Raw genomic sequence first — 14856 nt, forward strand, 5'->3', positions numbered from 1 at the left:
GCTGGATTATAGTCAGTATGTTAAATGTTTTTAACCATTGTGGTATCATCATTCAGCCTATTAGGGCTGAATTTGATCCAGGGCTCAGCACAGTGCCTGTTTTCTGTGCAAAGGCTTCCACCCTAGGATATATGAAGCGAGAAAACAGGTCCCTGAACACTGGCATTTTGCTCACCAAGGAGTAAACATGGGAGTCCCCACTTGATGGGGACTGGGGGAAGGGCTTCCAGCCTGAGCTGTTGGTCAGGAAGACTTGAGCCCCACCATTTATTCTGCTGTTGATTGGAGGCAAAAGCAAAGCTGAAGTGAGTGATGTGCTGGTTCTAAAAGCAGAAAGCAATAAAAAGAATATAATCTGCTAACATGGAGTTCAGGATTTCAACAGGCAAAGAGCAACAAGTCAATTTTAAAGAAGAGACTCTCAAGATTAGCAGTGTCTGTTAATGGTCAACTAACTTGCAGAGTTAGCTAAACTGTTCAGATCCGATGTGAGCCAACAGGAAAAGAGAAGTGGGGGGAGGTTCAAACAGGAAAGGATGTATCGGGGAATTGGTTGGAACAAAAGTGGTAAAATGTGCCTTATGTTGCTGAAGTGAAAATTAGGAACCAGCAAGACTGGGAGGTAGGTATACTCTCAGACATTTTGTTTGTGTGTTTTGATTTAGTTCTGTGTCTGTCATAGGGCTGACCCTATCATTAGGCAGAGCGAGGTGTTTACTTCAGAACAAGGGCAACAAATGGTTAGCTATTCTAATTTTGTTGTTGTTGTATTTTGACTGTCGGGAAGGCACTTGTGAGATTTTTTTTCTGCCTCAAGTGCCAACATAACTTTCCCTACTATGGTCCTTTGACCTTAACGTGGGGTTGGGGTGAAGCACCATTTGGCGTTCTGCTTCAACTAGCAAAATGTCTTGGGCTGGCCCTCTCTGCAGCTATTTCAAATACTGGGCAAGTAACACAGCTTTTTGCAGGAAGACTGAATGCACGAGAAGAGAAGAGAAGGGGATTAGTCTGTAAAATAAAATAGTTACGGTGCCTGGGGGGGGGGAATGGCAAACTGATGTAAAACAGCTTTTCAGGAATTTGCACAGGATAGATTATTTTCTCTTCCTAGAATATGAAGTCCAATGAACCCTTAAGTCCTAAGTCCTTTGTCACACACACCCCACACTTCCACATGTACACTTTACACTGTCTTCCCCCCTTTGCATGTAGGTCAAAATGACAGCTGGTGTAGTTTGGGGGTTAACAGAATGAAAGCTGAATGTCAACTGTAAACAAGAGCTTCCTGGCTGGTGTCTACCGTGGGTGTTCAAAGTGGGGGTCATTTTATTAAGGAGAAGCAGCAGGAGGGGGTAATTTACTACTGAAAGTTTATTTCCCTTGCACTCCTTTCCCTGGCCACTTTCTCCCAGTTGTAGGTTAACAAGGGGGAAAAGTGGGGGGGGGGGATGCAAAGGGAAAGCAGCAGCCGGGAAAGGACGAAACAGCCCCTCCCAGCTATCTCCTGCTTCTCCCCTCCAAATGCACCCCAGCAAATGCTTGGCAATTGATGGCATACATTGAGTTGAGTTTCTGGTGCTTGCTGCTTAAACGTAGTGCAGGATGGGGCGCCATAAATATGAATATGGTTATGAGCCTTGGTTGTATCTCTCCTTTTCTTTTGATTCCAGAGAGACAGCAGAAGTCTTTTTTTTTCTTTTTCTGGGAGCAATGATTAATTGGATGTGGATTAACAAGCTGAGGTTTAATCATGTAAAGGCAGAGAGGTGCAATAGGAAAACTAATCCAGGATTAGCTCTGCAGCCTGTTCTGGATGGGGGTTGCTTACTTTAAAATATACGGGAGGTTCCGGTTTCCGCCTGCAGGAATGGCGGACCTGTTTTCCATCCCTCTGACCTTCGTAAGGAATTTGGCGGTTGCTAGGGGAGTAAATGGCAACCCCCTACCCTCTCCGGGGGTTACGGAGAGGGGCCGCTGGCCCGCGATGCCCCCAGACCCACTCCGACTGTTTATGGAGTGGGGGGAGCTTGGGCTGAAGCACTTACGAGGGCCAGGACTCCCGGACGCTAATCTGCATGGCGGGGATTTCCATGATTAAAGAAGATAATTAGGCTTAAATCTATGGACATACTTCAGAAGGAGGGGCAGAAGCACTGTTTACTGCCGAGAAATCTATGCTGCTGAGGGTGAGGAGTTAAAAGCTGTATTTCATCTGGAAGAAGGATTGATGGGGACGGAGCGATAAGGGAAGCGAGTCTTTCTTTTTTATTTTTTTTCATATGAGTTACTTCGTACCTTCCCAGACGTGATGTCCTGGCTTGTTTGGAGTGAAAGAGAAGCAAAAGACTGTGTGAGTTGAACTTTATAAACTGTTGTTATTGAGTATATTTTTTGAAGATGAGGAGTTGCTGACGAGAAAAGCCCCCCTCTAGTTGGATGGGAGGAGTGCCTGGACGCGTTCGGAGGATTTATGAGTTGTGACGCACTTTGAATTGGAGCAGCGACCTGAAGCTAAGTTCAGCTATAGGGCAAGGAGATCCATTAATTTACCAAGAGTCTATGCATGGTGTGAGGTCTGGTTCTTCTGCCTGGAAAAGCTGTAAATTTTATAAAGATCGTTAATCTATGAGAGAAAACGAAAGTGATTTGAGTTTTTTTAAGATGGCGCTGCTTCGTGTTGAGAGTCGACGCAATAGGGACGCTCCAGACCAAGAAGATTTATGGGGAGGCTGGACTGATTAACTCACACAGGAGAAAGAACATTTGTGAAACTTTGTTTGACATTTATCTCAGCAGCTGGGAAATAATCGGTTGAAAGAGGAAAACATCTATGTGACTGTAAGGGAAAGATCTGGATTATTATGAACTCGGAGAGACGATTTGAACTTTAGAAAAAAGACGGCAGTGGACGGTTGCGAGGAATCCCCAATTTCTTGAAGCATGGGAACCCAAAAAAAATTCTAGATGATTTGGCATAACATTCGGTTTGATTGATATATATGTGTATAATTTGAAATAATGAATGTGATATAATTGGTTTTAATTGGAAAATTAATAAAAATATATTTAAAAAAAATAAAAATAAAATATACGGGGCTTCTTGAAAGATCAGCGGCTTAAGGGTGCTCCTGGATCCTGCCTTGGTCCTGGGTGGTCAGGTGGCAACTACTGTATAACAAGGACTGTGTCCATACTCCCACCCAGTGTGATCCAAGCACTGCTTTGGGAAGATGTGTACCCACAATGTTAGCAACAACCCATATCTTGTATCTTATGAAATACTGCATTTTGATGTGTTTCCCTCCAAACCAGCTTTGATCCAAATTAAGAAGAAGCACCACCTATTATTATTTTTAATGAATTTTAACCATTTTAATTTTACCTTTATTAATTCCCCCCATCATTACTCCATATTGAATAATACTAAATTATACCATCCATGTCCATAGTCCCTCCGCTAAAATCACACATTGGACCAGTATTCCATTTTTGTTTCTCATTCTATATCTGCTTGTTCATATCCAGATCCATATGTTCACCTCCATGTCCTGTTGTGTTTACGATGGTATCCCAATCTCCACCTCTTAGACCTTCCATTTTTATTTTCCCCAGTCTTTTTCCAGAGATAGTGCCATAGTTTTAATAGCAACATTCTCTTATTTCACTCCAGATTGTATGCAAAGTACTTTCTTTCTGCTAAAACTAAAAAATGGCCAGGAATGAAGACTGAAAGCTTTTTTTCTGCTCTTCACTCCATCAACACTACATCCAGATAGTTATCCAAATAATTTGTGACTTTATCTTCTACTTCTCCTCTAAATCCTTGTGTGGAGGTCATCTCCATTTCCTTTTCCCTTTCCACATGACCACCTGGTTCCTTCCATTTGATCATTTCTTGATCTAGTCCTGCCCACTGTCAGAGGTAGAGGAGTGCGGGGGGGAACCCCCCCTGGCAGCGCGATCCCGGTGGGGTTCCATTGTGGCTGCCCCCCCACGCTGGGCACCCCCAGAATGCACGCCATGCCCCCAGAACGTGCACCAGCCCCGCCCCCACCTGCTCTCCCATTTCAATTTTCTGCCTCATATTCCTCTGGCTCCTTTTTTCCATTAATATCTGGTTCATTTCTTAATTTTCATCCAACATTGATCAGATCATTTTTAATTGTTCAGCCATCAACTGCTGAACAATACCAACAGTCACTGATTGGTCCAAAGGTACCTTTACCATAGTGGATGGGTTTAATGTTCTTATTATTAGCCACTCAATCCACCTTAATGAAGCCTGTTTAAAAACTACAGTGGTACCTCGGGTTACAGACGCTTCAGGTTACAGACTCCGCTAACCCAGAAATAGTACCTTGGGTTAAGAACTTTGCTTCAGGATGCGAACAGAAATCGTGCGGCGGCAGCGGGAAGCCCCATTAGCTAAAGTGGTACCTCAGGTTAAGAACAGTTTCAGGTTAAGAATGGACCTCCGGAACAAATTAAGTTCTGAACCCAAGGTACCACTGTACAGTCTTGGATTTCTGCAGCTGTGACTATTATCTCAAAACAAATTCTTTTCCCCATACCTAACTATGATTAGGTATGAGAGACATTTTCTTGAGTTCTTTAGTGACAGTGGTCGCTCAGTCTCATGGCAATACTATATCAGGTCAGCTACACCAACAGAGTTTGTATGGTACTTTGCTTTTTATAGTGCTGGTCGTACCTGAAAAAGATGGAGTCCTCAGTAGCAACAGGAGGAGAACAATTTGCCACATCTGTTTCTGAGTATGATGCTGTCACAGAGGGACAGAATCCCTGCATCTCTCCCTCATACCTGCAACCCAAGCAGAAAACCAGCTGGGAAGAGAATGCCAAGCTACTGGGAGAGAGCACCTCTCCTTGCAAGCTTGTGCCTTTGTCCAATGTGAATGAGGGAGTTGTATTGCAGCAGCAGCAGCAAAAAGGTAAGGCCTATTAACGCCCTCCAGTTGTTTCGCCTCTCCTCAACCCTCAAACATTTAATAATAATAATAATAATAAGTATCTATATGTAGATGTGATGAGTGTATCTGTTTTGTATTCTTATTTGTTCTGTAAATCTGTGAGGATAAGTTTTGACGAAATATTGTAAGAATAAGGTTTTTCTTGCCCTTTTTCTTCTTTTTTTCTTTTTTCTTCTTCTTTTTTTATCGATCTTCTTTATTGTATTGCTGATTTTCCCCCCTCCCTTATTATTCTCCCCCACCTTATTATTCCTTTTTATACGTAAGTGTGTATTTGTTGCTTTGCTGATTTTAAACAATAAAAACTATTTAAAATAATAATAATAATAATAATAATAATAATAATAATAATAATAATAATAAAGCTGTCAAGTTTTCTCTTTTCTCGCGAGGAAGCCTATTCAGCATAAGCCTATTCAGCATAAGGGAATTTCCCTTAAAAAAAAGGGAGAACTTGACAGCTATGATAACAATAATAGTTCAACCTGCTTCAATATTCATATGTTGCCAGTGAAACAATGTCAATTATGGTAGCATTCAGGGCCATCTAAAGCCCATCCAGCGCCCTGGCGCTAGGTCCCTCCAGCGCCCCCCTCCAGAGCCTCTCCAAGGGCCCGGGAATGCCAAGCGGACCGCGGCAGCAGCGGGAGGCCACCTCTGAGGACTCCGCACTGCGCCTCCTTCTCATTGCCCCAGCTCAGTCAAGCTTCGCCACCAGCGTGCGCACCACGGGACCAGCAAGAGGTGCTTGGGCACTGTGCGCACTCTGGTGGCGAAGCTCGACTGAGCGGAACCCAGCGCTGGGGAAACGAGAAGGAGGCGCAGCGCGGAGTCCTCGGAGAAGGAGCGCAGTCCTGGCCAGATCGCCGGAACCCTGTGCTCACTTGGCACCCTTCCAGCGCCCTCCAGCACCCGGCGTCGTGGTTCTCCGCGCCACTAGCCTCTATGTCTAAAAGGGAAAATCACAGGGATAACTATGTATTATTTATTTGGTTTTGTTCTTATAAAAAGGAGTGTCTAATGAAAAGTTCTGTTAAGTAAGGGGATAATTCGCATTCTTGAATGCATTCAGCTTGCATTCATCTGTCTGTGGTTCAGGAGATTGCTCTGCGAAAGAACATATACGTCATTACTTAAATTCCCAGTATTTCCGTTCATAATATTATTCAACACATTTTTAACAATGGAATATTTCTGCTATATACATATGATGAAAATATCTTTTTGACATTTCTGATGTTTTAGGTAAGTACACTTACTTGGGAGTAAGCTCCAAATTGGTACTTACTTTGAGTTAATATGCATAGAACTGTCCTACTGTTGGTATTCTGAGTTTTACCACATTTATTTATATTTGGTGTCGTATAGTATTTATTCCTTGTCTTTTTCATAATAAAAAAGTGAAATACTGCAAATATTCACATACCCTTCTGCAAAGTAGACAGTTCTAAACTAGATGAAGTAATCTGACTTCAGTATAAGGTAGGTTAATCATATGTTCATATTCACAGTCTACCAAACACATATTTTCAGATTTACCCCTGAAGATAACCATGGTGAAATGTAAGACTGGGCTTCCTGACTCTCAGCTGCAGGGTTATCTGAGAGGACAACTTCGTCTTCTGGAAAACGATGACAAAAAAGCCAGGGCAGTTTTCTGTGTAAGTCATTTACAAACAATTATTATCCACAATTGCCTTCAGTGCCACAAAATTAAGCTTCCGGGATCTATAATAAGCTATGGGAATTGTGTTTGCACAGCCTGCTATCCTTCATGTAGAGAATAAGGCTGGGCATCCCTTGTCTCTGCTACCTGAAAAGCACAAAATGGTCCCAACTTAAGGGGGGCAATAATTTTAGCTCTATAGCTGTAGCCAACCTTATTTCTTGATGCTTTATGATAAAACAAAGCTGTCAACTTGGCTTAGAATACTATAAAGCTGAAATAGCAGCATCTGCTGTTATAGTATTATTCTTTGAAAGCCCTAAATGGCCTGAGAGGAGGGATATTCACATGATCACCCGCTGCTTTCAGGCGAAATCTCTTTCAGCCCACTTTGCTTCCCAGGAGGTGTTTCCACACCCCACCCCACTTTCCTCACAATTATACCCAAGTAGGATTATTGTGATGTGCAATCTGATCAGATGAGCAGCAGGAAGAAGGTCTCTGGATGAAGATTAGCTCCCCCCCCCCAGTCCAGCTCCCTTTCCCCCCACTCTCAGCTGCTCCCCAGTCAGCTGAGCCACACAAGGGGAATTGCGGGGAAAGGAAACTTTAAATCTTCCCTCCACCTGCCATCATTCTGATTCATCCCCACCACCGCTGCTATTAAATTAAATTCCCAATTATCATGGGAAACTGCAGGGGAGGGGATATTCAACCAGGCAAGAGGACTGGGAGAGAAAGGGTGTAAAGTACCTCTAATCCTGCCCACTGCCATTTCTGGCTCAGTCCACTGCTGAAAGATTACTCCAAAAGTCCAAGTCCAGCCTTCTTTTCCTCTGCTGGTGAAAACTTTCCTTCCTCTTCAATCCCCCCTGTGCTGCTCAGTTGAGGGCGGGCATCCAGCTCAGGTTGGTGAGAAGGGACCTGGACTGCAGACAAAATTTAGGATTTATCTAGTGGATTTATCTAGGATTTAGGATTTATCTAGTGGGCCCCCACTTGGCTTGGCTGGGTATGTTGTGGCCCATGTAAGATTATAGATTGGCACTGAAGCAGCCCAGGGAGTGCAGATTGCACACGTCTGAACAAGAAATAGAGAATGGCATGTTTCTTGGAAACACTGCATACAAACCGGACAATGTGCATATTACCCGACAAATGTACCAAATGCAATTGACACATGCCCAAATCCCTTTGGAGATTATGCATCGTATCCTGAGAATGTATAAAACTCAGTAAATATATGCTCATGTCCCAAGGCCTGTTGGAAATTATGTATATCGACTGGGAATATGTAATTCTCTCTTCATGAAAGGTTTGTTTGTTTGTTTCCTACAATTTATATACCACTTGATTATAAAATACATACATACATACATATATACATCTCAAAGCAGTTTACAAAACAATACAATAATCAGTAAAAAAACAGTTAAAGGAACTATTTAAAGTGTTCCAATAAAAATTAAAACAGCAATAGGCTAAAAATGGATGAAAAAACATATGTGAACATTCTGCATATCTGGTTAAAGGTAAAGGTAAAGGGACCCCTGACCATTAGGTCCAGTCGTGACCGACTCTGGGGTTGCACGCTCATCTCGCATTATTGGCCGAGGGAGCTGGTGTATAGCTTCCAGGTCATGTGGCCAGCATGACAAAGCCGCTTCTGGCAAACCAGAGCAGCACATGGAAACGCCGTTTACCTTCCGGCTGTAGCGGTTCCTGTTTATCTACTTGCACTTTGACGTGCTTTCGAACTGCTAGGTTGACAGGAGCTGGGACCGAGCAACGGGAGCTCACCCCGTCACAGGGATTCAAACCGCCGACCTTCTGATCAGCAAGCCCTAGGCTCAGTGGTTTAACCACAGCGCCACCTGGGTCCCTGCATATCTGGTTAGGCTTGTCTAAACAAAAATGTTTTTTAGTGAGCACTCAGAAAAGCACAATGCAGGTGCTCGCCTGATGTCAGTAGGCAGACATCTTGTGAGTGCTGGCACGCTCAAATATTGATTTCTTTCGAACACTGAACAATTATTATGCAGCACCTGCAGCAGTGCCAGTTCCGCAAATCGAAGTGGTCTGGTGGCAGATATGGCATAAGGTGATCTCAAAGACCAATTCGCAGGATTATGTGCACATTCTCTGAAACTTGGTAACTGTGCACAATGGCCAGTTGTGCACATTGACCACTCAACTTACATTCCTCTTAACACAGCTTTTTTCCCCCACCTGGAACTCACCAGAACTGAGTTCTGGCACCTCTTTTTTTTTTTAGGAAACAAAAGCCCTAATTGCCAAACACATGTATGGTTTTTTGCTTCACTCAGTGCATCTAGGTTGCTTTTTCTCTAATGTAGCTTCTATAGGTCTGTTTCTCTTGGGGCAAACTTGTGGTTTAATTATTCCCACCATGTTTTTTTCTCTCTTTTAGCTCAAATATGATTTAACTGGTTCCTTCCATAGGACTCACATATATGCATTGTCTTCATCTGTACTAGAACTGTTTTTAAATATATATATTTCAAAGATGTTTCATCACTTGTTCGCTGCCCTAGGCTCCCTTGGGAGGATGGACAGGATATAAATTTAATCAAAAGCAACAACCAGCAACACACGGGTGTTTTTTGCCTTTCTTAGGAGTTGTCTGCCAGGCTGCTGTCCATTCACAGTGAAGACCAACTAATAGTGGTGACATTCTGGACCTTTGAAGAAATCTGGAAGTTTGTAACTTATTATTCCCTTGGTAAAGCACTTCTGCCTATAAGAAAGTTAAGATTTTTGTTGAGATTGTTGATATTATAAATATTAAGTCCTCACAGTACATTTCTGCACAGTAAGAAATATAAACCAGCTTTTTTCAATGCTTGCTATTTTTTCTGCTTTCTTTTCTGGAAACATGCTGTTGGGTTTTTGCAGATAACAAAGGGCTTGAAAATGGAAGTGTTTTCAACATCTTTGGTCATTACTCAAAGTGAAAACACTTGTAAGGATGAAATATTTATCAGCATAGCTTCCACTAGATAAAACTGAGGGCTCTCCATTTCTGTTTGGCTGAAGATAGGTGTCATAAACTAAAAGTACATCATTGAGCATTATGATGATGATGACAATGACAAAGATTCTATTTTATTTTATTATACTGCCCTTCATCTGTAGATCTCAGGGCGTTTCACAACATAAAATTACAAAATAAAAAGCACAAAGTACATAATAAAAGTAGGGAAAACAAACTAACAGTTCCCCCATCCAACAACACATTTAATAGGGCACCGGTTGTTAATCAGCCAAAGGCCTGATTGAAAAGGAATGTTATTGCCTGGAGCCTAAAGGTGTATAATGAAGTCACCAGGCGAACTTCCCTGGGGAGAGCCATTCCACAGAGAGCCACTGCAGAGAAGGCCCATTCTTGGGTTGCCACCCTCCAGACCTCGAGAAGGCACATGAAGGAGGGCCTCAGAAGATGATCTCAGGGTCCGGGTAGGTTCATATGGAAAGAGGTGGTCCTTGAGGTATTGTGGTCCTGAGCCGTTTTAAGCCTTTATAGGTATGAACCAGCACTTTGAATTGGGCCCAAAAACTAATTGTCAGCTAGTGCAGTCCAGCTAGGATCGGTGTAATGTGCCCGAACCATCTTGCCCCAGTGAGCAATCTGGCTGCCAAATTCTGCACCAGCTGAAGTTTCAGAACCATTTTCAGAGGCAGCACTACATATAATGTGTTGTGACGTGGGGTTCATGATTTCAGCTCTCTTGACATAATAGGCTGGAGACAGTTCTCTAGTAACTGCCTTTTGGAGGAAACCATTAAGACAGAGGATCCAAATACAGCAGCTTAAATAAACCAATAGTACGGTAGCTGTCCCTTCTGGAACCAAAAGGCAGTTACTTTACCCTAATGCAAATACATACAATAGTAATACAGATATAAAATCCTTTGACTCAATACACAACATAACAAGGTTCAGCAATCTAACCTAGAGGTTACCAGAGCATAGAGCATATAGTTTTTATTCTCCATGCTTGCATTCAAGTCCTTTTTCTTTAGTTTTAAAAAGTTCATTTCATCTCTGTTACGACAAATGAACTGAATTCAAAAATGCATCAAATAGGTTACATGCACAGCCCTCTTGCCCTAGTTTTCAAAATATGCCCCCTAAAGGGTTCATATCATTGAGGGTGGGCAGAAGCCGTTTATGAATGAAATGGGTTCAAATAACCTTTGCTGTCTTTGCAATATATACAAACAGTATGCAGATTAGAAAAAAATGTTATCAATCTTACTTCCAGCGATAACATGCCCTGGCCAGGATATTTTATTTCAAGGTCATCTTTTAAGGCAAAGATCTCGCAGGACAGTTCACATAAAACTGTTACAAAATGATAAGATGCATTTAAATAAATAAAAAAACCCAGCAATTTAAAACTGTGATCTTGAAACTACTCACAGGTCAGCTAACACCTTGTTACCAGCCCTTGTTTCTGCTATTATTGGCTTTATGAAAAAGGGACTTTAAAAAAAAAAATCCTCTTACACTGAAAAATTTCTTCGGCAGGTTTTTTAAATCATTGTGTGGAGAATCTGTTGCTAGATGACTATTTCTGGCTCTCTTCATCAGAGGAATCAGTTGGAATTGATGTCAGTCTCGATGAGGAATGTCTTGGTATGATATACAGAGGCCTCTTAATTCAAGAAGGTAATTGTCCGGAAATACTAAATATTCATGGAATTAAATTACATGATGATCTCTGGGAACAAATGTTGAATTTTCCATATTACAAAATGCCATGGTGTATGGGCCCCTCTCACTAGAAAGAGATGCTTCTAGCCAGGGGTCCAACTCTTCAGGGCAAGGGAGTTAGTGGAGAAAGGGGGAAAACATTTTCCTCCCTGGTTTTCCTGAAATCCCTGTTTGCCCAGGACTTGATAGTGGGGTGAGAGAGAGCTGAAAATAATGCCAAGACATTTCACATCTGGCAACCAATGCACCCCCTCGGTTTCAGATAGTACATGAGTAGATGAATTTTAAAAGCCTGGGACACAAATTTTCACGGCCCTCTAGTGGCTCATTTACCAGAAGTAATGTATTTAGCATTAACTCTGGAAGCATATACCGTATATTCCGGCATATAAGACGACTGGGCGTATAAGACGACCCCCAACTTTTGAGAAGCTTTTCCTGAGTTAAAAAGTAGTCTTATACGCAGGAATATGCCCAAACTAAGCCTCCTAGAGCACAATACTGTATACATCAGGATTACCCCACCCCACCCCCCAAAAAAACCATAGAACCACTGAATAATAGAATTTTAGAGTTGGGTGGTCCACCAAAGGTCATCTAGTCCAACCCCTGAAAATATGACCATAAAACCTTCACCACCACCCCTTATTTGAATTAACAGCATCAAACATAAAAGAAAAGACAATGCTCAGTGTACTTCACGTTTCAGAGAGAGAAACAGCCCTCCCACAGGGTCTGGGGGGACTCATTTGGGGTTCATTTCATGTGGCTCATCTTAAAATGACTGCAAAAATACTTGATATGTTTTTAAATACAGCTTTCCCCCCCTAAGGTACCTTCTTTGTATATCATAATGAAAACGTAAGTGAGAGAAGAGCTGCAGATTGTGGAGTCGGAATTCACCAGTTGAATTGGTCCGCTACTGAGAAAGCCCCTGAAGAAATGGGGGGGAACCTGGCTAAGGGCTTTCCAGAGCCCCTGATCCCTTTTCATCAGTAGGTCTCTGAACTTAACTTTCAGTTCCACCTGTGTGTGCACGTGTATTTGCAAATATACACCAAATGACTGTTCTATCATCAGAGTACATGCTCATTACTTCATAATTTCCGCCGAGTTCTACAGCAGGTGGAGAAGGATTGATACTTAAATATTTTGATGTCTAGTGAAAGTGATAGCATTTTCTATGTATGGCAAGAATTGTTACCGTGTTTCTCATATTATAAGACACGTCTTATATTTATTTTTTCCTCAAAAAACACACTATGGCTTATTTTCAAGGGATGTCTTATTTTTTTCCTCCTCCTCCTGCCGCGGCCGGCATTGCTGCTGCTCCTATCACTATGTCTTATTTTCGGGGTATGGCTTATATTCCTTGAATGCTTAAAAATCCTGCTATGGCTTATTTTATGGGGATGCCTTAAAATATGAGAAACAGGGTATTTCCTTGAACGTATGCCATATCCAACCGGAACACAAAATACTGTATAGCCATTTGTCTAAGAAGAAGAAAAGAAAAAGATTGGCCAGCTTACCATACAAAACAAACGCTGACTATATGAAAACAGTGTGCAACAGCAGGGGTGTTCAGAAGACTCAGACACCCTGGATTTGTTTAATAATAATAATAATAATAATAATAATAATAATAATAATAATAATAATAATAATATATTATTTATACCCCGCCCATCTAGCTGGGTTTCCCCAGCCACTCTGGACGGCTTACAACAGAAAAATGAAATAAAACAATTAAACATTAAAAGCCTCCCTAAACAGGGCTGCCTTCAGATGTCTTCTAAAAATCTGGTAGCTGTTTTTCTCTTTGACATCTGATGGGAGGGCGTTCCACAGGACAGGTGCCACCACCGAGAAGGCCCTCTGCTTGGTTCCCTGCAACTTGGCTTCTTGCAACGAGGGAACCGTCAGAAGGCCCTCGGTACTGGACCTCAGTGTCCGGGCAGAACGATGGGGGTGGAGACGCCTCTTCAGGTATACTGGACCGAGGCCATTTAGGGCTTTAAAGGTCAGCACCAACACTTTGAACTGTGCTCGGAAACGTACTGGGAGCCAATGTAGATCTTTCAAGTTATGTGGTCTCGGCCACTCCCAGTCACCAGTCTAGCTGCTGCAGGGGCAAGGAATGTTTGAGGGCAGCAGTAGGATCATGTGACTGTTGGCCATGCATACGGCACCAGCATGAAGAGGGCAGAATTCCACCTTCTGAAAGCACAGCCTTCCATGTGTGGTCACTCACTGCAGGCAAGCATGGCTTGCAGGCATGTTCCAAATGCCGTCTCAATAATTCACTGAATGCAACGGGGAATTGTTTTGCATAGTCCTGATGTTGCTTTGCTTTTTTAATTGATGTCTTCCGATGATGAAATGAGCGGTCTTGAAAGCTCTGCCATTTTCCATTTGGAATAAACATTGCTATACAGAGTAGTACATAGGGCTTTAGGTAATCAGCTTTATATGCTAAAAACTAAGTGTAACATTTCACAGTGAATATTTTAACATAGCTCTCTTGCAAATCTAAATTTAGCAACAGCAGTTAGATAATATAGCAGCCACAATCCAACAGAGTTAAGTGTGCCTTGAACAGTGGTGTTTTGCATCACCAGGAAACTGTTAACATGCTTCATCATTTCTCTATATTTCTGCCTTTGGTGCAGTTTCCCTTTCTTATAACCAAATGAACGTTGAAATTGATCTGATGCTTGAGGCGGTGTTAAGATTCCTATTACTGTTACGGCAGGCCAAACTAATTTCCTTGAACCTTTCCCATGCTAGATGGTTTCTGAAAGAAAACACAGAGCCTGCTGATTTTGCTGTAAAAAATGAATCTGCAGTCACAGATCAAATAGGTAAGTAGCTGCTATCAAGACTGAAGCTGTAATAGTTCTGACGAGTTGTGACGAGAATGGAAAGGAGAAAACTCCATTTTGTGCCATTGCTATGAGGTAGGCAAAACCATAGCAGAACCATAGCCAATCCGTCTGCTGATAAAAAAATTCTCTCGGGCCCTGAGAATCAGCGACCAAGCCAGAGCCCTGTCCCTGATTGGTTCCCTGGTTTGGGAAGTCCCTTCCCCACAGCCAGGCAAACCATGTGGGGAAAGACTGTTGTCCCTCCTAGTGCTGTGTTCTGCTGCAAATTGGGCTCACTGGTAAGTTGGGAATTTATACCGACAAAAATGGAATGGCAGACGAAATTATCTGTGTATGCTGAGATGGCAAGATTGACAGGGAAAGTTAGGGATCAGGAAGATCAAAAAATGGGATAAATACAGACAATATTTAAAAGATCACTATAAACATGTAAAATCTTTGGCAGGCTTTGAATGGCTTCTGCAATGTGATGTAATTCTTGGATGTGCTGTATTGGATAACTGCAAAATAGATGCTGTTTAATATGCAGTTGATACAGAAATGTAGAGAGCCCAGGTTAGGGAGGAGGGA

The 14856-nt window shown here is 42.3% G+C and overlaps 1 protein-coding gene across 2 annotated transcripts in view; it reads left to right on the plus strand.

Moving 5' to 3' along the window:
* Positions 1 to 490: 490 nt before the first annotated feature.
* The window catches only part of SH3TC1 (SH3 domain and tetratricopeptide repeats 1), a 33477-nt gene continuing 19111 nt past the window's right edge, over positions 491 to 14856 (plus strand). Inside the window, exons 1-7 of one of the 2 annotated variants that reach the window (XM_088657616.1) lie at positions 491 to 622; positions 4703 to 4955; positions 6528 to 6655; positions 9298 to 9403; positions 11213 to 11353; positions 12231 to 12393; positions 14189 to 14262. In XM_088657616.1, the coding sequence (XP_088513742.1) occupies positions 4724 to 4955; positions 6528 to 6655; positions 9298 to 9403; positions 11213 to 11353; positions 12231 to 12393; positions 14189 to 14262 (844 nt within the window). In that variant the 5' untranslated portion in view covers positions 491 to 622; positions 4703 to 4723. Of the gene's footprint in view, positions 623 to 4702; positions 4956 to 6527; positions 6656 to 9297; positions 9404 to 11212; positions 11354 to 12230; positions 12394 to 14188; positions 14263 to 14856 lie in introns of those variants that run through there. The other variant, XM_088657618.1, reaches the window with a different exon arrangement.

This window comes from Zootoca vivipara, chromosome Z1 (genome assembly GCF_965207765.1).
Source record: "Zootoca vivipara chromosome Z1, rZooViv2.hap1.1, whole genome shotgun sequence".
In the NCBI taxonomy this organism is placed as follows: Eukaryota; Metazoa; Chordata; class Lepidosauria; order Squamata; family Lacertidae; genus Zootoca; species Zootoca vivipara.